Consider the following 21,601-nt stretch of genomic DNA (forward strand, 5'->3'; position numbering starts at 1 on the left):
TACATAGTGCGATTATAGCCAATACAGGGCTGCAAAGCGAATGCAGAAGTGCCGTTCACCCTGTTACAAGTTGATGAACCACTGAAACGATTTTGGAAACATTATTTTAAGGTACAAAAAACTATTTGGTGAGAATGGAGGTGCTTTTGATAACGGCTCAGATTGTAAATCAGTGACAAAGTGAAAAGCTCAGAAACCTATATTTTATGCATATATTTTAATATACAACTCATATATAACTCATCTGAAGAGTTGGTATGATTCATTATCAGCAGTCTGCTGGTGTATACTTGCATAGTCTGGGCATATGTCATGAAAAAAATACCAGGGTTTAATCTACTGTAATAATTTAAATATTAATCTATTGTAATAATGTAAATATTAAATATTTTTTAATAATGTAGTTGACACTCTAAAGCTTAGTGCTTGACTTGTCAAAAGTGTCTTGCAACATCAAAAGAAATGGTTTGGAGAAGACAGGAGTTTTCTTCTGAATTGATAATGACCCAATAACACTGTGGTCTGAAGTGTTTATTTGAATAGCATTTTCCAACAACAGGTACAGTTTAAGCAGGACGTTTGATTATATGTGGCAATAAACATTCTAAACACCGGCAGAGAAACTGAACCAGGCTTCAAATCAAAAATCTTTACAAAAACATCAACAGAAACCAAATGGCTATTACAGTCCCATCCTTGCATCCAGACATCGCTGTAAAGAAAGAAACAGATTCTTTATGATGCAGATGAACGATCAGATCGTAACCATGGCATTTGGTCCTTGTGACATCATCAGCTTGCCATACCTTGTTCTCTTCGGAACGTGGGAGTTCCTTGCACCTGTATTTAAGAACGTCTCTCAATCATCTCAGCAGGAATGAAAAAAAAGAACACTCTTTAGCTGTAGAGCCTGAATATGCATACACATGTGAAACATCAGTAAAGGATAATGTTTAAATAATATTCCACATTACCTTCAGGTCAAATTTAAACAGACATTTCGGCAGTTTACACAGAACACGGTGGACTAATGCAGACCACGTCAGCTGGCTAAAGGACATGTGCAGAGAGAAACTGGCACTCGTCATAGAATTAGAAGGTCCATCGTCCATCAAGAGATCTAACTCGGGAAGCCGAGTACCATTGTGGGGAGACTCCCCCCTTTAACAAAGTCTTAATTTCAGCTGATCAAGCGCACACATTCCAGCTAGAGGGAAAAAGAAAACTAAACACTTTTTTTTAAACAAGTATTTTACAAAGTTCACCTTTAAAATCAAAGCAGTGGAGACACTGGAGAGCTTTTCCATTAAGTGGAGGTCTTATTCTGGTGGCTCAAAGTTGAACTCAAAGGTGTCAAGGTTGATCTGCTCGGTGAAGGAGCCAGGCGGCGGGCTGTCGGAGCCCAGGATTATCGCCATGGCGTCCTCCGCACTGGGGTCGTCTGGCTCCAGACTAACCGTCTCTATGACAATAGGGTTGTCTATCTCAGAGTGGACAGCATCCATGACTGCGTGTGGGATGGAGTCGTCAGAATCAGAATCCAACTGGATAGGTTCCATGACGACTGCTGGGAGAGGGTGTCCTGTCTTTAACTGGATAGGGTCCTCTGGCTCCAATTGGACAGAGTCAATGACAACCAGCTGGATAGGATCATCTGCCTCCGATTGGACAGACTCCACTGTCTCTGATTGGACAGGGTCCACAGCCTCTGACTGGACAGGGTCCATAGCCACTTCCTGCATCAGAGCAACAGCTTTTGACTGGATATGGTCCATGGATACTTCCTGGATAGGAGAAACTGTCTCTGATTGGATAAGGTCCATTGTAACTTCCTGGATAGGAGACAAGGTGTCTGATTGGACAGGGTCCAGGGTAACTTCCTGGACTGGAGCTACTGTCTCTGAATGGACAGGGTCCATGGCTACTTCCTGGACTGGAGCAACTGTCTCTGAATGGACAGGGTCCATGGCTACTTCCTTGACTGGAGCAACTATCTCTGAATGGACAGGGTCCATGGTTACTTCCTGGTATGGAGCAACTGTCTCTGAATGGACAGGGTCCATGACTACTTCCTTGACTGGAGCAACTGTCTCTGAATGGACAGGGTCCATGGTTACTTCCTGGTATGGAGCAACTGTCTCTGAATGGACAGGGTCCATGACTACTTCCTTGACTGGAGCAACTGTCTCTGAATGGACAGGGTCCATGACTACTTCCTGGACTGGAGCAACTGCCTCTGATTGGACAGGGTCCATGTCGGCTTCCTGTATAGGTTCCTCTGTCTCCATACGGACAGTCTCCATGACGACCACTGGAGTATGTTTCTCCATCTTCATCGATACAGACGGCTCCAGACTGCTCTGAGAGATGCCCACACTCTTGGCATCCTTTGCATCAGCTTTGGGGCAGACCTGGGCTGGTTTCGGGGCAGTGCTGGAGGTCGGGGTGCCGAAGGGTGACCCTCCACTGTAGAAGATATCAAAGAGGTCCTGAGCTTTGGCTGCTGCCAGGCTGGACTTGGGCTTCACGGATCTGGGAGGGTTCTTGTTGGTAGGTGGCTTCTGAAGCATGGGAGGGGGGCACACTACCACCGCCTGAGCCTGCTCGCACTCGGACACGCCAGGCACTGCCACGTCCGCCTCCATGCGCATCACACACACTCCCGGTTGTGGCTCTGGCGCCAGAGCTGGTTCTGCTGTAGCAGGTGCGCTCTGCTGTGCAGCAACGATGGCAGGCTGGAGGTCTGAGGTGGCTGGAGGGGTTGAGTGGATGGGCGGCAGCTGGACTTCCTGTCCGCCAAACGCTTTGGAGATCACGTCTGCGGACAGCACGGCGTCCTTCTTTTCCTCTTTGGCGGGAGTGGGAGTCGGGGCTTTGACCGGGGTGACCGAGACTGGCTTCATTGCCAGAGCCGGGTTCACGGGCGAGGGGTTGTTGGCGGCCGACTTGCGGAGCACCATGGCAGACGGGGACACGCCAAAGGACTGCCACGGAGCGGGAGTGGGGAGGACCGTCTTCCCAGCCAGCTTGATGGCAATTGTCTTGGCAGCGGCTAACGACCTGGCAAACGCATCTTCACCATCTTCTGCGTCTCCAGCACCACCAACTACAGCGCCAGGCTCCATCAGCATAACCTGCTCGGCCGCCTTCGCCGCCTCCTCATCCTCCTTGATGAACTGAGCCGCCATTCGCTCGGCCTCCTTCTCCAGCTTGGACTTCTGCGGCTTCTTCCAGGTGAACTTCCCGAATGTGCCTCCTTTGTTGGCCTCCTCGTTCTTCTTGCGCAGTTTCGCCAGCATGGCAGGACTCGGACCGCACATCACTTTCGGAGGTTCTACTGGTTTTTCCAGGACCTCTGGCTTTTCCTCTTTTTTCCCGCCCTTTTCCGGTTTGTTCCTGTAACCCCTCTCTTTCCTCGGAGCTGGCGCTCGCTCCTCTCTCGTCCACTTGGGTTTCACCTCGTCCTCTTCGTCCTCCCACTTTCCGTGCTTGGGCTTCCGCTCCGGCTCCTCCTGGCTGCACCGGGACCTTTTCTCCGCGGCTCGCCCGTACCTCCCCCGGTCGTCTGCTTTGCCGTACGAGGCTCGCTCGTCTTCCTCGCGGGCGTACCTGTTACGCTGCTGCTCCTCGTCCTGCTGCTGCTTGCTGTGTTTGCCTCTGCTGCTGTCGTCCTCTGCACGTCTGCTGTACTTGGACCGCGTCTCTTCCTCGTCTCTCTGGCTGTACTTGGACCGCCCTTCACCCTCCTCCTTTTTGCTGTATTTGGATTTCCTCTCCTCTTCCTCCTTCTCTTTCTTCATGTACTTGGGCCGCACCTCTTCCTCCTCTCTTCTGCTGTATTTTGGTCTGTCCTCCTCTTCCTCCATACGCCCATATTTGGGCCTATCTTCCTCTTCCTCCCTCCGCCCATATTTGGGCCTGTCCTCCTCTTCCTCCATGCGCCCATATTTGGGCCTATCCTCCTCTTCCTCCCTCTTACTGTATCTGGGTTTCTCCTCTTTCTGTTCCCTGCGGCTGTTCTTGAACTTGCCGTCCTCGTCCTCAGGATCGTACGCTGGTTTCTTCACCTCCTCGCGTACGTATCGTGGTTTCGTAGTCGGGGTCTCCTCTTCTTTCTGCTGCTTGGTTGGACGTTGTTCCTCCTCCTTGCCATGTTTGGAGCGCTTCAGGAACTCCTCGCGGGAATGCTCTGCCTCCTGTTTGCGCTTCTGTTCCGCGTGTTTGGACTCCGAGCTTATGGTCATTCCGGCCTGGCGGTCCAAGTTTCGACGCTGTTCATACAGTGGATTCTCGTACATCCGTTGCTGGCAAAAAGGGGAAAAAAGTACACCATCAAGTCTCAGTTGGAGCACATACAGCTCCATGTACATTCGTTTGTGACGTCATTTCTGTACCTTGTATTTCTCATTATGTGCATGGCTAGTCACATGCTCCTCAGCACAGATTGGGTCTCCGAAGAACTCCTTGCACAGCTGGCAGTAAAATCCCCTCACAGCCATCAAAAACTCAGAGCCTAAGAGAGCAAAAGAATGACGAATCGGTGTTACATTTATGCTTAAAGGAACATATATTTTTTTAATCAATATTTACCCTTTCTGTGTTACCATGGAGAGGGTACGCCACACTGCAAGAAGACGAGTGGTGTACGTCAGACACAGTAAAAACACATCGACAGAATTTAAATTCAGCTATGCCAATAAATTATTAACTAAGACTGAGGACCGTAATTCAAAAAGGCAGGCAAAGTGCAACCAGGACAAGTCAACAGATCTGTCAACAGTTATCATGCATGTCCTACAGCTATGTGGGAGCACTGAGCTGACTCAGCAATGTTTGCCTTAGGGTCTTAGCCATGGGTAAATTAGTTAACTGATTTTGCCCATGGGTAAATTAGCAGAATGATTTTGCCCATGGTTAAATTAGCAAACTGCTTTTGCCCATGGGTAAATTAGCAAACTGCTTTTGCCCATGGTTAAATCAGCAAACTGCTTTTGCCCATGGTTAAATCAGCAAACTGCTTTTGCCCATGGTTAAATTAGCAAACTTTATTAAATCAGCTGATTTGCCAATACAAACGTATCCACAGTTTTACGGTAATGTACTGCTACTATTCTGGGCCTCCAAAAGGGGTTGAACCACATTAAGCCCTTACATCACTAATTAACGGTAGGATTTCGGAGCAGGTAAGGCAATCAGAATAACTCAAAAGTTATCATCAACAGTTCGGAGAAAGTCACATAAATGCCATGTATTTCAACTTTTGACGACTTGGATTTAACTTGCATTTATTTTACAGGTGGCCTATGAAGGCATCTTTGACATTAAGACATTGGCCGGATGGATGCAGGTAATTTATCCACAAGGCCTCGACGGAGTTTAAATGTCGACCTACTCACTTACACGGACGTCGCTACCTATCTGCCTCATTTCCAGTACCTTTGGCTGGCTTAGTGATCTTCTCAACGCCACTTTGTTTCTTCTTTTCGACGCTGGATGTGTCGGGGGCCCAGGGCCGGTCATAGGGGTCTTGAGACTGACGGAGAAAACAAAACAACTCTCGTCAAAAACAGAAACCATAATCAATATTAAAACCAAACCTCAGGGCCCAGGAGTGCAGCTCTGAAAAGTGAAGGGTGGTGATTAGCATTTTAAGAATATTTTGCTTTGACTGAAATATCGAACATGAAAAATGGAAAGCTGAGATAAACTAACCTTTCTGTGTGACTTGCTGTGCAAGTGTGTGAAAAAATCAAACATGGCGCCGCATGTGATGTTACAATTTTTGCACCAGTGGTTCCCCGCGTCATAGTACTCATATTGGTCTACAGTTTTCACGGGAGCAGGGGTGCTGACTTGAGCCTTCGGAGTCTCCGTAGTTGCTCTCGATTGAGCCTTTGGAGTCTCCGTAGTTGCTCTCGAAGTTGACGTAGATGCCTGAGCAGGAAGGGACACATTTGAGTTACTGAGAAGTCACTCAGAACAAAGCATCAGAATGATGAGGGGGCAAAAAGCTACATAACCAGAGAATCTAAAGCAGATCATTAAATCAAAATCAATCAACTCAAATAAACAAAGCAAAAACTCCACTTAAACTTGATCCCCCAAATGACTTGGGGGTTCTTAAGTATTCTTACCTTTGCCATACAGTCCATCTTTGTTCCATTCATGGGAGGAGTAATCAACAGTGGAAGCACTGGGACTGTTTAAGCTCATTGCTAATACATTTAGAATTTAGAATGCTAAATAACCTTGACAACCAGACCTATGCTTGCACATCTACACAGGTATTAGCTGTTCTGTTTCCCACTAGCTTTAGAGAATACGAAGGGCCATTTTAAATCCTACACCGCAGATTGCTCCAGAAATTTGATATTTCTTGGGTTTGGCCCAATATCAAAAGTGCAGTTTCTGATCATCCCCGAATTGAGATTTGTTTGGTTAGATGGACCTGCCATCTGTGCTCAGTTCAAAAATACTGTTTTAGCATTTCACTGAACACAGATAACAGATCGACCAGACAATTTGTTTCTTACTACATTGACTTTCTCCCGCAAACACATTAATCATTCCCTTAGAAATTTTATTTCCCAATCAACAATTTACTCTTATTAAGTCAAACGTACAACAGTCCTTTGCCTACGTTTCATATACAGTTACACTTTCATATTAATTCTGATCACTTATTTTGATCTGAATCTAAATTGTGCTTTTTCATTTGCTTTTCTCAAAACGGAAAAAAGGGCATCATGCAAAAGCAGCCAGGTTTTCACATTTTGTGTGTCAGGAATCAGATAACAGCAATTTACATTTTCACTGCCTGTCTAATAACATGATATTTGATCTTGAAAATGTTTCCTCAGAACAGACAAGACACAATGGTGCAGGAAAGACCACAGAACAATGAGTAGGAGGGATGCACACTTCATGCAAAAGAACCTGGGGCTGTGTTCCAATACACATCCTTCTGCACTTACAAGCCACTTGTGCACTCACATGAGGTAGTGTAAGCCACTTGTGCATTCACATGAGGTATTGTAAGTACAGTAAGTATTGAATATTGTGCACTCATATGAGGTTTTGTAAGTACAGTATTGAATATTGTAAGTATGTGAATTGGAACACAGTCAGGGTCTTTCACTGCCTCAGATAAAATGAAGAGGATGAACAAGAAAAGAACCACATGAAAGGCTTTCATTTCATTAACGGGCAAAGGGGCAACATCTGACGAGAAGCAAAGTGTCTCCTGCTGATGTATTTGTTAAATTCCTTTTAAAATATTTGTATTTATTCTATTTTTTTTCTATCCCTCATGCCTCCCTTATAGTATTATCCACTATTCTCGGTTTTCTAGCGGGGTAAAGCACATGGAGTTGCGCAATACAATTAAAACTAAATGAATAGATGTAAATGTAAAACTTAACGAACTACCGTGCGGCATATCGCAGCCATATGCTACCACTGACTCTACCATGTGCTACCACTGACTCTACCATGTGCTACCACTGACTCTACCACGTCTGCTCTTTGGCCTTTGGATGAAGTCTAATGAAGCTAAATGATTTGGCCAACTTGATAAATAGCTCACGTAAGCGTGTTGCCTGAACTTCCCTGTTGCCCATTGATCAAATTAGTGCCCTAAATGTGTCTGTGTTGAGTGAAAAGCTACGGTGTTGATTTCAGGGTCTTCCAGGACAGGTCAGAGCCTTCTGCATGGCTTGATCTGACACACACACACACACACACACACACACACACACACACACTAGAGATGTGCGGTTGTGATTTACAACCCTTGGACTCATGATTAAACCCCAGATCGAGGCGGATGGCGTGAAGAAATATAATATTTTAATTAAATTCAGGCGGTGGCGGTTGAACCAATCAAGCGCATCACCATATATACATTAAAACAACCAGCGGATGGCGAGGCGAGGTGCGGTTTTGAAAATTGGTCGCGTTGGTGCGGATGGATGATAAGTTTTGCTATGCGGTTACGGTTGAAATAATAGCCCATCCGCGCATCTCTAACACACACACACACACACACACACACACACAGGCCATACCATAGGAGAGAAAATGGCATGAAATGATCTAAATTACTATGTATTACGTACACTGTCAATGATGATCTGGAGAATAATGTCCAACATACATATTACAACTCCTCTAATGTTATTAAATGTTGTATAGGAAATGTGCGTTGTATAGAAAATTAGCTTATTTTAATGAATAAACATCTGAAACCTCAGGTACATCAAATCTTTATCTGTAACCTGTTCAAATGTTTCACCAAGCTATTGTGAGCTAAATGTTTCACAAAGCTAATTAGCTAAATGTCTGTCTAATCTATCTGCAGGAACTGCTGGTCTAGATTGTGTATCAAATCTGTTACATTTACATTTGTAAAACACTTGTAAAAATAAGGAAATCAGGAAGATGACAATTCAAATTTAAGCTCTGATCCAAAAAGAACTTACCACAACACTACCTTGGAAAGGAAACAATACACAACACACACACACACACACACACACACACACACACACACACACACACACACACACACACACAGCAAAGGTGACACACTCCAACCAGAATGGTTGAATGCTTCTGCCCTGTGGCAGTGCTGCTACCTTAGAGACAGGGGCGCTGGAGGTGGAGGTGGAGGTGGAGGGAGCTGGAGGTGGAGGTGGAGGTGGAGGTGGAGGTGGAGGTGGAGGTGGAGGTGGAGGTGGAGGTGGAGGTGGAGGTGGAGGTGGAGGTGGAGGTGGAGGTGGAGGTGGAGGTGGAGGTGGAGGTGGAGGTGGAGGTGGAGGTGGAGGTGGAGGTGGAGGTGGAGGTGGAGGTGGAGGTGGAGGTGGAGGTGGAGGATGGAGGTGGAGGTGGAGGTGGAGGTGGAGGTGGAGGTGGAGGTGGAGGTGGAGGTGGAGGTGGAGGTGGAGGTGGAGGTGGAGGTGGAGGTGGAGGTGGAGGTGGAGGTGGAGGTGGAGGTGGAGGTGGAGGTGGAGGTGGAGGTGGAGGTGGAGGTGGAGGTGGAGGTGGAGGTGGAGGTGGAGGTGGAGGTGGAGGTGGAGGTGGAGGTGGAGGTGGAGGTGGAGGTGGAGGTGGAGGTGGAGGTGGAGGTGGAGGTGGAGGTGGAGGTGGAGGTGGAGGTGGAGGTGGAGGTGGAGGTGGAGGTGGAGGTGGAGGTGGAGGTGGAGGTGGAGGTGGAGGTGGAGGTGGAGGTGGAGGTGGAGGTGGAGGTGGAGGTGGAGGTGGAGGTGGAGGTGGAGGTGGAGGTGGAGGTGGAGGTGGAGGTGGAGGTGGAGGTGGAGGTGGAGGTGGAGGTGGAGGTGGAGGTGGAGGTGGAGGTGGAGGTGGAGGTGGAGGTGGAGGTGGAGGTGGAGGTGGAGGTGGAGGTGGAGGTGGAGGTGGAGGTGGAGGTGGAGGTGGAGGTGGAGGTGGAGGTGGAGGTGGAGGTGGAGGTGGAGGTGGAGGTGGAGGTGGAGGTGGAGGTGGAGGTGGAGGTGGAGGTGGAGGTGGAGGTGGAGGTGGAGGTGGAGGTGGAGGTGGAGGTGGAGGTGGAGGTGGAGGTGGAGGTGGAGGTGGAGGTGGAGGTGGAGGTGGAGGTGGAGGTGGAGGTGGAGGTGGAGGTGGAGGTGGAGGTGGAGGTGGAGGTGGAGGTGGAGGTGGAGGTGGAGGTGGAGGTGGAGGTGGAGGTGGAGGTGGAGGTGGAGGTGGAGGTGGAGGTGGAGGTGGAGGTGGAGGTGGAGGTGGAGGTGGAGGTGGAGGTGGAGGTGGAGGTGGAGGTGGAGGTGGAGGTGGAGGTGGAGGTGGAGGTGGAGGTGGAGGTGGAGGTGGAGGTGGAGGTGGAGGTGGAGGTGGAGGTGGAGGTGGAGGTGGAGGTGGAGGTGGAGGTGGAGGTGGAGGTGGAGGTGGAGGTGGAGGTGGAGGTGGAGGTGGAGGTGGAGGTGGAGGTGGAGGTGGAGGTGGAGGTGGAGGTGGAGGTGGAGGTGGAGGTGGAGGTGGAGGTGGAGGTGGAGGTGGAGGTGGAGGTGGAGGTGGAGGTGGAGGTGGAGGTGGAGGTGGAGGTGGAGGTGGAGGTGGAGGTGGAGGTGGAGGTGGAGGTGGAGGTGGAGGTGGAGGTGGAGGTGGAGGTGGAGGTGGAGGTGGAGGTGGAGGTGGAGGTGGAGGTGGAGGTGGCACACACACACACACACACACACACACACAAATATCCATCTCATCAAGGCACAATGAGAAGTGTCAAATAATCCTCTGAATTCAGCAGAACCCAGGTGTCCTCTATAAAGCACAGTGCATAAGGATTCCACCATCTTTGGGGATTTTTTCCCGTTTATTTCTACCTTCTCCTTCTGCTCCTCCACCTTCTCCTGGCTGTACAAGTCTTTGGACGGGTCCTTCTCACGGGCTCTCTCTGGTCTCCCCATATTCAGAGCTGACAAACAAAGTGGCCAGATCATCTCTCTTTTATGTGGATTTCTTATTGATTTTATATTGTTTATATTATACCATATTATTATTATTATTATTATTATTATTATTGTTGTTATTATATTGTATTACATCACTCTCACTTTGGTTTCCAGACTCTGTTACTTACGTTTTTTCTCCTGTTTCTTGGCATCGTTGCCGTCAGCTGGCACCGTCTCGATGACCTTCAGGTAGGGGCTGCTGTACTCCACGTGTGATGCCCCCTGGGGTGGCATCATGCCAGGGCCCAGGGGGGGAGGGGGGTACATGGGCCAGCCCTGCCCCATGTAGGGCACGTAGTTGCCGTACTGGTCGTACCCCGGAGGGGGGTAGTTGGGATGGGGCATGGCATGGGCTTGTGCGGGCGGGTAGACGGGCACCGGGTGGGCCTGGTGCACTCCGAGGCGCGGGATGGCCTGAGGAGGAGGTGGCGGTGGGGCCTGCGTTTCCGGGGCCTGACTGGAGGTGGCGCTCTTGGCTGGAGCGGGGGTGGGGCGTCCACGGCTGCGCTCCTCTTTCGGCGCCGGAGACTTGCGGCCCTGGGAGCGGCCGTGGGAAGTGCGACGTTCCGACGGAGGGGAGCGTTCTGGCCTGTGCCGGCGGCTCCAGCTGTTACTATTCCTGGGCCAAAAGAAAACAAACAAACACCACAAACATAAACATACACACACCGTCTCCACGAAAAAGGAACCAGAACACACTGGAAATAGAGCAGTGATTATGAATTATGAATGTTCCTGTGCAACTATATGATTATGAATTATGTTTATTCATGTTCCTGTGCAACTACCTGAATATGAATCTCCTTCTATGAAGTGGCATTGTTAGGGTTGCACGATTTGGGGAAAATATCTGAATACGACTTTTCTGACAGATATGGCAATTACGTTGATGTGCGATATAATTTTTGAAAGTCAAGCTTTCGTTCAATATTTTGTTTTAAGTTGGGTGACTTCTGATTGGTGGGCATGCCTAGTGCATGAGAAGAACAGCACTTCTGATTGGTGGGCATGCCTAGTGCATGAGAAGAACAGCACTTCTGATTGGCGGGCATGCCTAGTGCATGAGAAGCACAGCACTTCTGATTGGCGGGCTTCATGGTCACACTTCAGGATTAAATCTACTCAAGTCTCACCTGCTGCTGCCTGAGCTTTGACTGGAGCTCCTGCTGCTTCGGCTGGAGCTGCTGCTGTTGCTGCTACGGCTGCCGCTGCCGCTGCCGCTGCCGCTGCCGCTGCGACTCGGGGCCCTCGGTGCGGAGGACCGGGCTGCCCTGCAGCCTCGGCTTAATTGCCCTGCCGCTGCCGCTGCCGCTGCCGCTGCCGCTGCCGCTGCCGCTGCCGCTGCCGCTGCCGCTGCCGCTGCCGCTGCCGCTGCCGCTGCCGCTGCCGCTGCCGCTGCCGCTGCCGCTGCCGCTGCCGCTGCCGCTGCCGCTGCCGCTGCCGCTGCCGCTGCCGCTGCCGCTGCCGCTGCCGCTGCCGCTGCCGCTGCCGCTGCCGCTGCCGCTGCCGCTGCCGCTGCCGCTGCCGCTGCCGCTGCCGCTGCCGCTGCCGCTGCCGCTGCCGCTGCCGCTGCCGCTGCCGCTGCCGCTGCCGCTGCCGCTGCCGCTGCCGCTGCCGCTGCCGCTGCCGCTGCCGCTGCCGCTGCCGCTGCCGCTGCCGCTGCCGCTGCCGCTGCCGCTGCCGCTGCCGCTGCCGCTGCCGCTGCCGCTGCCGCTGCCGCTGCCGCTGCCGCTGCCGCTGCCGCTGCCGCTGCCGCTGCCGCTGCCGCTGCCGCTGCCGCTGCCGCTGCCGCTGCCGCTGCCGCTGCCGCTGCCGCTGCCGCTGCCGCTGCCGCTGCCGCTGCCGCTGCCGCTGCCGCTGCCGCTGCCGCTGCCGCTGCCGCTGCCGCTGCCGCTGCCGCTGCCGCTGCCGCTGCCGCTGCCGCTGCCGCTGCCGCTGCCGCTGCCGCTGCCGCTGCCGCTGCCGCTGCCGCTGCCGCTGCCGCTGCCGCTGCCGCTGCCGCTGCCGCTGCCGCTGCCGCTGCCGCTGCCGCTGCCGCTGCCGCTGCCGCTGCCGCTGCCGCTGCCGCTGCCGCTGCCGCTGCCGCTGCCGCTGCCGCTGCCGCTGCCGCTGCCGCTGCCGCTGCCGCTGCCGCTGCCGCTGCCGCTGCCGCTGCCGCTGCCGCTGCCGCTGCCGCTGCCGCTGCCGCTGCCGCTGCCGCTGCCGCTGCCGCTGCCGCTGCCGCTGCCGCTGCCGCTGCCGCTGCCGCTGCCGCTGGCTGCCGCTGCCGCTGCCGCTGCCGCTACGCTGCGCTGCGACGCTTCGCTGCCGCTGCCGCTGCGGCCGGCCCCTCCGGCCGGGCGGTCTTTCGACCTCTCGGCCGACCTCCGGCGGGGCGGGGGCGGCTTGCTGCCCTGCAGCCTCTCCTTGGTGCGCGTGGCCATCTTGCTGATCTCAGTGACTCCCAGGTCCAGGCCGATGGTCTTCAGCAGGTCCTGGATCTTCTCGTACTCCTCCACCTCCTGCCGGTCCTTGGCGTCGTTCGGCCCCACGCCCGGAGGGTACTCATCCGGGAGCGCCCGCTCTCTCCGCTCTTGGTCCCTTCTCTCCGGAGACGGGCTGTGCTGGAGGCGCCGGGACTCGCGGGGCTGGGAGTGGCTGTGGAGCGCGTGAGGAGGAGGAGGAGGAGCGGAGGGCGGAGACGCCAGGACCTCACTGCGGCTCTGCAGGTACACGGGGGCCGCCATGGCCGGGTTTGGGGCCCCGTAGGGCTGAGGAGGCTCAGGCCTGCTCTCCGCAAACATGTCCATCGCCGTCAGACGAGCCTTCGCATCCTCTTCCTCTTCGTCTCCATACAGGAACTTCTCCTCGTCCTCGATCTCGGCAAGGGTCTTCTGGCGCTCGTCCCTCTTGGCGCTGGCCATGTCCTCCAGGAGGCCCAGCAGCTTGTTCAGGCCCTCGCCGCCGCCATCGCCCGACTCGCCCGCAAACCCGTCGCCCCCTGCTGGCTGGAGCCGCGTCAGCATGTCCTCGAACGCGGCGGCGTTGGCGAGAGGGGGGCCGTCCTTCAGCTCCCCCAGCACGGACATCAGCAGGGCGGGGTCCAGACCGGACGACGTGATGGCCGCCAGGATGTGGTCCGGGTCTCGTGGAGAATCACAGTTCTGGAAGAGGGAACAGTGGAGTTGGGTTATTTCAGAAGAACAATCAGAAGAACCAGCAGAACGCATTTGCTTAAGGCCCATTCACACCAAGAATGATAACGATAACGATAGCTATGAATAAATATCGTTCTCGTTAATATGAATGACGACATTCACACATAAACTATAACGATAACGACACGAAGAAAGATATCGTTGGGGATCACTTTCAGAGCGATTTTCAGAACGATAAAAAGCTAATCACGATAAATAGCCAATCAGAACCCATTGAATTTTAACCGTCACATTCATTAACACAAGGAGAGACTTTGTTTATCGTTGTTCAGTGTGAACGCTTTTATCGTTATGGTTATAGTTATCGTTATCGTTCTTGGTGTGAATAGGCCTTAACCGTGCCTTTAAGAACTCATTTGTTTAACCGTGCCTTTAAGAACACATTTGTTTAACCGTGCCTTTAAGAACACATTTGTTTAACCGTGCCTTAACCCTTAGAACCCTAAGCTGTTTTTAGGGCATTTTCACTACCTTTATTCATAAGGATTTATTCTGGTCATTGTAAGTGCCACACACACATATTATATATTGTTTTTTTCAGGAGAGTCTAGGCTATCCAGATCAGAATCATTTCATGTATTAATACTAGCATTGATTTTATTTTTATTTTTAAAGAATTAAAATATAAAAAGTATATTATAAAAATTCTTATATTTAGACATATCTCACCACAGCAAGCTCACAGCTCTACATGCATTTCATGTGTGCGTAGGGCAGACTGTCCTGAATCGGGCAATATAATTGCCATGTTGGAGGGATACTCTGGGGCTGAGCAATTTACAGAAATATGTGCTGTGTGATTTACGGAAATAAATGCCATTTTTTATTTAGTGATGAAAAATGACCTTTCTGCGCTCCATATCTGTGACACGAACTGATATGACCTGACTTGACCCGAGGTTGCGTGTTAGCCTGCGTGCCTATGTGTATGCACTCATAAAGATTCTCAACTTTTTACTGCATTGCCATGAACAAAGTAAAGGCAAAAAGGTGTTTCTTTGTTGAACAAATTGGGATGTGAGCCTTGAATTGGATGCCATGCAGGAATTTGCTAGGATCTCAAAACCAGATTATGAACATGCTTTGCCTTAGCACAGACAAAAACGTGGGGTAAGTCCAGCTATATGAAGTTTTATTTTGCTGTCACTTCGTCTGTTGTATAACCCAGAAGGATGTACTTGGTATCAAATGATAGCTCTGAGTCTCCTCTTTCATCTGACATGCGTGGCATATCTATCCGATCAGCGGGTCCTTGAGTAATTCAAAGCGAGGTAATGGGTGTGCAGCGTTGGTTTGTGTACATGGCGTTATTATTTTGCAGTCACTTCGTCTGTTTCTATAAGCCAGAAGGATCGATAAACATGGTACCAATGGATAGCCCTGTGCCCCCTCTTTCATCTGATATGCTTGCCATATCGATCACGATCCGAGGTTCGCGAGTAATTCAAAGCGAGAGTAATAGGTGTGCAGGTGAGCGCAGAGAAGTATAGACTGTTAATATGATGCAATTTGATTTAATTTCATGATTTTTTTTTTTTTTTCATACTTGATCGTACAGACAAGTGTGTAGTCTCGATTGGAAAGCCCCACTCCTGCTCTGTCATGCAATAAAGGTTTCATCTCGCTGCGATGAACAGTTCCGGATCAATGTAACAGAGAAGAAAGGCTGTGTTTTTTGACGCACTTTGCGTCAATCGGGTTCTAAGGGTTAAAGCAGTGGTTCTCAACTTTTTTTCAGTGATGTACCCCCTGTGAAATATTTTTTCAGCCAAGTGCCCCCTAACCAGCGCACAAGAATTACCGCTATACTGTACACTTCAACCACGACTCCATCGTTTGAGTTTTGACAGTGATTGACAGGTGATGGCGGGTGGCATGTGACAGGTTGGGTCGAACCATCCTGGTATGGGAGTGACTCTGGGTTTTTAGAATAATGAAATTGAATAGCCTACTGAAATATAAAATGTTTTAATTATAATAATTTTATGAACTTACATTTTCCTAAAATATGTATTAAATAATTGTTTTTAAAGTATTTTTGCATGGATTCTACTTTTTTAAAAATATGTATATTTTATTTTTTTATGTATAAGTACTAGCATTGATTTTATTTCGATTTTTAAAGAATTAAAATATAAAAAGCGTATTATAAACATTCTTATATTTTGACATGTATCTCACCACAGCAAGGTCATAGCTCTACATTTCATGTGTGTGTAGGGCAGACTGTCCTGAATCTGGCAATATCATTGCAATGGTGGAGGGATTCTCTGGGGCTGAGCAATTTACAGACGTATGTGGTGTGTGCCTTACAGAAATAAATGCCATTTTTTTTATTTAGTGATTAAAAATGACCTTTCTGCGCTCCATATCTGTGACAGAACTGATCTGACCCGAGTTTGCATGTTAGCCAGTGTGTTTCTAGTGTCTGCACTTATGATTCTCTACAACTTTTTACTGCATTGCCATGAACACAGTAAAGGCAAAAAAGGTGTTTCTTGGTCGAACAAATTGGGATGCAATGTGAGCCTTGAATTGGATGCCATGCAGGAATTTGCTAATGAACATTATTTGCCATAGAGAAACACACAACAGCGTTGGAGTATATACATGCTTTGCCACAAAAACGTGAGGTAAGTCGAGCTATATGAAGTTATTATTTTGCTGTCACTTCGTCTGTTTTATAACCCAGAAAGATGTACTTGGTATCAAATGATAGCTCTGTGTCTCCTCTTTCATCCGACATGCGTGGCATATCTGCGATCACAGGTTCGCGAGTAATACAAACAAGAGTAATGGGTGTGCAGCGTTGGTTTTTGTACATGACGTTATTATTTTGCAGTCACTTCATCTGTTTTTATAAGCCAGAAAGATCGACATACTTGAACAGTTGCGGAGCAATGTAACAGAGAAGAAAGGGTGTGTTTTTTTACGGACTTTGCGTCAATCGGGTTCTAAGGATTAAAATCTCACATACCCCCTGGAGTGCCTTCACATACCCCGAGGGGTACGCGTACCCCCATTTGAGAACCACTGCCTTTAAAAACTCATTTGTTTAACCGTGCCTTTAAGGGACAAGTGTGATGAGTGCAGCAGAGATCTGCATATATCGATCCATAATGCCACGCCAACAGTGTACACACATGGCACATGGCATTGCTCTGAGTCTACAGTAGAAATAAAAAGACTTGTAACCAATGTGATTTGCAGGTTCCTCACTGGTACCTGAACATTCTCTCAGCACAACTATGGGAAGGTCTGCAGACGTCAGCTGCTGACAGACTGGGCATTCTGTGGTCCTACCTGCGTAACTAAGGGGGAGTCGGTCTCTGAGGAGTCCATGCGTCTCTTCAGGATGGACTTGGTGGGCATGTTCATGATGTCCTCCAGCTCCTTGCGTCTGCGCGCACGCTCCAGCTCCTGGAAGTCGTCTGGCTTGCGTCTGTGAGACCCAGCGCTGCTGCTCCTGCTCCTGCTCCTGCTGCGGCTCCTGGTCCTCGCCCGGCTCCGAGCACGACTGCGTCCTCGACTCCGGCTCCTGCTCCGGCTTCTGCCCCGGCTGTGGCTGCGGCCTCTGCTCCGAGATCGACTCCTGCTAAGGGGACGGCTCTTGCTGCGTGCTCGACTGCGTGCCCTGCTCTGCGCTCGGCTGCGCGCTTGACTGCGCCCTCTGCTCCGACTCCGACTCCTACTGCGCACGCGGCTCTTGCTGCGGGCTCGACTCTTGCTGCGGGCACGGCTCTTGCTGCGGGCACGGCTCTTGCTGCGGCCTCGGTTGCGATCCGCAGAGCGGCTACGACTACGTACGCGGCTGCGAGCTCGGCTTCGGTCAGGAGAACGGCTGCGCCCCCTACTGGAGCTACGCCGCCTCGCCCCCCGGTCGTCTGGCCGATCGTAGCTGGAGCCTCTCGGAGGCTTGTACAGGGGATCCCCTGCATGGTAATCTCTGGAAGAAATGTAAAATACCATTTCATTAAAACAAAGAGACTACAGCTTCTTTACAGTATGTGATTGTATTATTCTCTTACATCTGAGTGCATCGTTTAAATTAAATCTAAAATCAATTCAACTGCACAGTGAACTAATAAACAGCAAATAACACAATAACAATCACATTAAACTTTTCGCTTGTAAATCATACCTGACATAAGGGTCGGGGCCACGGGAGCCGGGAGGCGCTGTCAGGTCGTTGCCCACCGTGATAACAAGACTGTGGTCAACTGGGAGACCACCACGGGGAGGAGACGGTGTGCGACGCTGGATTGGACAAAAGTGCATAAATAGTGATGTCAATGAGTCCTCTAATGGTACATAGCGATGCTATTAAAAACAAAGCTAGTCAGTGTTTACTGACTAATGCTAATTGATTTGAATATTTGGTAAAGTAGTTTATTCAACGGTAAATACGATAACTACCATCTACAGTTGGCACATACGACCATTGCAGCTAATGTTGCAATTACCTGATTGTAATGATCTCTTGGAGGGGGCCCACCACCCCAATCGTCTGCAGGTCCTCTTCCTGACCCAGGCGAATACCTTCGGTGCGGCGGAGATCGGTGATAAGAGTCTGGATGGTCGCGATAATTGTTATATCCGTTCCGACCTCTGTCTCTGTCGTCTCGATAGGACGGGCGGGAGTAGGGTCGGTCTGGTCCAGAGTGCCCATGACTTGGATGCGCACCTCGGGGATCCGGGCCATGAGACGGCGGTGGACCTCGGAATGGAGGTCTGCCACGATACATCCTGACTCACCGTATCAAAAAGTTGTTTGTACCTTCCTGTTAACTGCTCAGCATTAGCACAGGAACTTGCAACTTTACGTGTATTCTTCTGACTTTTGCAAAATTATCTATTGCAATATTCGCGTTCTAGGCTGTAATAGGCCTACATCACGAAGAATTTTACCGTGTGGATTTTGTATTATGATTGGTCTATGAGGATATCCGCTGAACTCCGTCTAGTCGGAAATGACGTTTTCCCGCAAGGTCCGTTCCATTAATCTTCCGATCTTCATCTTATGTGGGGGCTTATCCGGACCTTTCCATTTACTGAAATGGACTCTCAATGATTCACTTTTATTCGTTTGAAAAAAAGTACACTTTTGATGAAAATACAACTACCACACAGATTGGTTTCGATCTGCATTGTGCGTTCTGCACTCGTTCTGCAGTAGCCTACAGTTAGATATAGTTACACCCGCAGGCTACAAAAAATAACTTCAGTTACGGGACAAAAAAAAACACCAAAAATATATATATATATATATATATATATATATATATACAGAGGTGGAAAAAGTATGAAAATATTGTACTCAAGTAAAAGTACCAATACCTTGATAAAATATTACTCAAGTACAAGTTAAAATACCGATCTGAAAATGTACTCAAGTAAAAGTAAAAGTAGTTCATTTAAAATGTACTTTAAGTAAAAGTTACTTACTTTTTTTTTTTTTTTTTGGGGTACCAGAACAACCAGTTTTACCAGAGACTTTCTAATGAGGAGACACAGCACTCAAAAAATCCTCCATAGTAATGCATGGGGTTAGTTTGTAACGCCAATATGGCAGTTGTCTACACATATCACAACCCTTCCGCGGCAAAACGTTGACATGTGAATACGTTGAGCCAATCATGTGGTGTGTTGTAAAATACATTGAGCCAATCATGTGGTGTGCTGTGAAGACATCGTGCCAATCATCTGTTGTGATCTCGCTGCTGGAGCAAGATTGGTGTCGCGGAAGCCTTACGCACACGCATTTCTGCCGAAATAGATGCACGATAAGTGCCCAAAAAGTGTTGCAATATGGCCGCCGAGTGGAGGTACTTGCCTGATAAGGATGTTGAGAAATGGAGATCTATGTGAAAAATCACCTCCTTTAAGTTCTTTAAGTTTGAGCAGTAGTTGATTTTCAAAGTTAGTTGCACTCATCCTTGGGTCGCTTTGCAGTGAACAGTAATCCAGCACAACTGAAAAGCCCCTCACAGGCAGCTGAGGCAGGCAGGCCAATGTTGAGTTGCAGAGAGTTTTTTTTATATTTGGAAATGAGCAGAAGGTTCAGCAGATTAAAGGGCGTCAAACTAGGGGGGAAAGTGGGAAGTATAGGACCCCAATAGAGGAGAGGGCCCTTGAAAAGTGGAATACAGGGGGCACAACATTTTCATCAGGCATTAGTAATAACTCAGGTAATCCACACATAAAAATCCAAACAACTCCATAAGTAGAGTCATGTGTAATGAAGTGGAATAACACAGGGAAAAAGTATTGAACACGCTAAGAAAAAGCACTAAGGCAAGGAAAGGGAAGGAACGAGCTGGAATCTGTATGCGTAGTTAGAGTAGTTATCCTTTCTATCTGCTAAATTAATATAAGCTTGGTTAGTAGCTTACATATTGATGGGCTATAAAAGGTTTTTCATTACCAAGGTGTCACACAAGAAACATTTCATGATGGATAAAAGCAAAAGCTCTCCCAAGACCTTTGCAACCTTATTGTTGCAAAACATATCAATAAAACTGGTTACAGATGCATTTCAAAACTTCAGAATCTTCCAGTAAGCAGCACGGGAGCCATTATCTCCAAGTGGAAGAAACATCACTGCATCATCAACCGGCACAGGATCTCCTCGCAATATTTCTGACCAGGGAGTCAGTCAATTCCAAAAGCCAAGGACCACTCGGAGAAAGCTCCAGAAAGACTTGAAGGCAGCCGATTCAATTAAATTCAATTAAACAGTTCTGGAAGTAATCTGGAACTAAAGATCAGGATTCACAAGAGGGACCCCTGGAATCTGTTTAGAACAATGGACCAAAATCACACCTGATACTGCGAATCGTTTTTTGTCATACAGGAAATGTCTTGAAGCTGTCTTTACAAACAAAGGCTTTTCCACAAAGTATTAAAGAAATTTCAGTAGGCACGTTCAATACTTTTTCCCTGTGTCATTCCACTTTAATACACAAAACTCTTATGTTTGGATTTTTTATATGTGTGTTAATATAATGAGTGGTGAAAATTTCGAATAGACTCACTGGAAGTTTAGGCTAATTACTGAAAAAAAATTAAGCCGCTCAATACTTATTTCCACCATATATTTATTTTACCTGAATATTTTAACTCCCCAAATTAAATGTAAAATGAATGTCAGACGAAATGTAAAGTTTGACTGACTGGATTTTGTATACAAAACATAGTGAAAACTGTCTAAGGTCACTCTCACTCTCCCTTGCTAAAGAGCTAAATGGTTTAGTCCGGCCTGCACGATTCATAAGGTAGTCTATCTTTTTTGTTTATTTAGTTGAGCATCGCTAGTAGTGGACCGCTAATTGTTGTGCTGCTGGTGCAATGTCTTTCTCCAAGAAAGCCAAGTCAGGTTACTAAAAACAAAGGCCAAAACAGGAAAAAGAGAGACATCCAAATGAGGGGAAACAACTGCTAATAAACTTCTTTCCAAAGAAAGGTGAGCACAAACGTCAAAACACGAAATCCAATGGTGTTTGCTTGAATATCTCCGCAATCATTGGTGCTAAAACGAACTGAGACAACCCATTGGAAAAGCGGAAAATACACTTTCATAGGTTAGGCTAATCTGATGCATCTCGTGATCCAGCTCCATCTCCATCACTTTCAGAAAGACTGCATGGCGTCAGCTTGATTCATGTCCTGTTGTAGGCTACATGCTGATCATTATCACTAGGCTAGTGGTTTAGGGCTCGATTTCTTTTCTGTTTTCGTTAGTCTTAACTTTTTTTTACTCAAGTAACGGATGGGATTTTTGATGTAGCGAAGTACAATACTTCACTCAAAAAGTAATCAAGTAAAATTTAAAATACCGATTTTATAAACTACTTAAAAAATACAAAATACACAGAAAAACTACTCAATACAGTAACGTGAGTAAATGTATTTCGTTACTTTCCACCT

The 21,601-nt window shown here is 48.7% G+C and overlaps 1 protein-coding gene across 1 annotated transcript; it reads right to left on the minus strand.

Moving 5' to 3' along the window:
- Nucleotides 1-516: 516 nt before the first annotated feature.
- znf318 (zinc finger protein 318) lies at nucleotides 517-18,637 on the minus strand. Its single transcript, XM_048270228.1, has 12 exons — nucleotides 18,139-18,637; nucleotides 17,817-17,932; nucleotides 16,979-17,621; nucleotides 12,777-13,621; nucleotides 11,612-11,671; nucleotides 10,607-11,103; nucleotides 10,238-10,441; nucleotides 8,637-8,674; nucleotides 5,713-5,934; nucleotides 5,437-5,533; nucleotides 4,395-4,513; nucleotides 517-4,304 (listed from the first exon to the last, which is right to left on the minus strand). Exons 1-12 carry the CDS (start codon nucleotides 18,418-18,420, stop codon nucleotides 1,320-1,322), a joined length of 6,108 nt encoding a protein of 2,035 aa, XP_048126185.1. The 5' UTR covers nucleotides 18,421-18,637; the 3' UTR covers nucleotides 517-1,319.
- Between the last annotated feature and the right edge of the window lie 2,964 nt (nucleotides 18,638-21,601).

The sequence above is a fragment of the Alosa alosa genome, chromosome 18 (assembly GCF_017589495.1).
Source record: "Alosa alosa isolate M-15738 ecotype Scorff River chromosome 18, AALO_Geno_1.1, whole genome shotgun sequence".
Taxonomy (NCBI): domain Eukaryota; kingdom Metazoa; phylum Chordata; class Actinopteri; order Clupeiformes; family Clupeidae; genus Alosa; species Alosa alosa.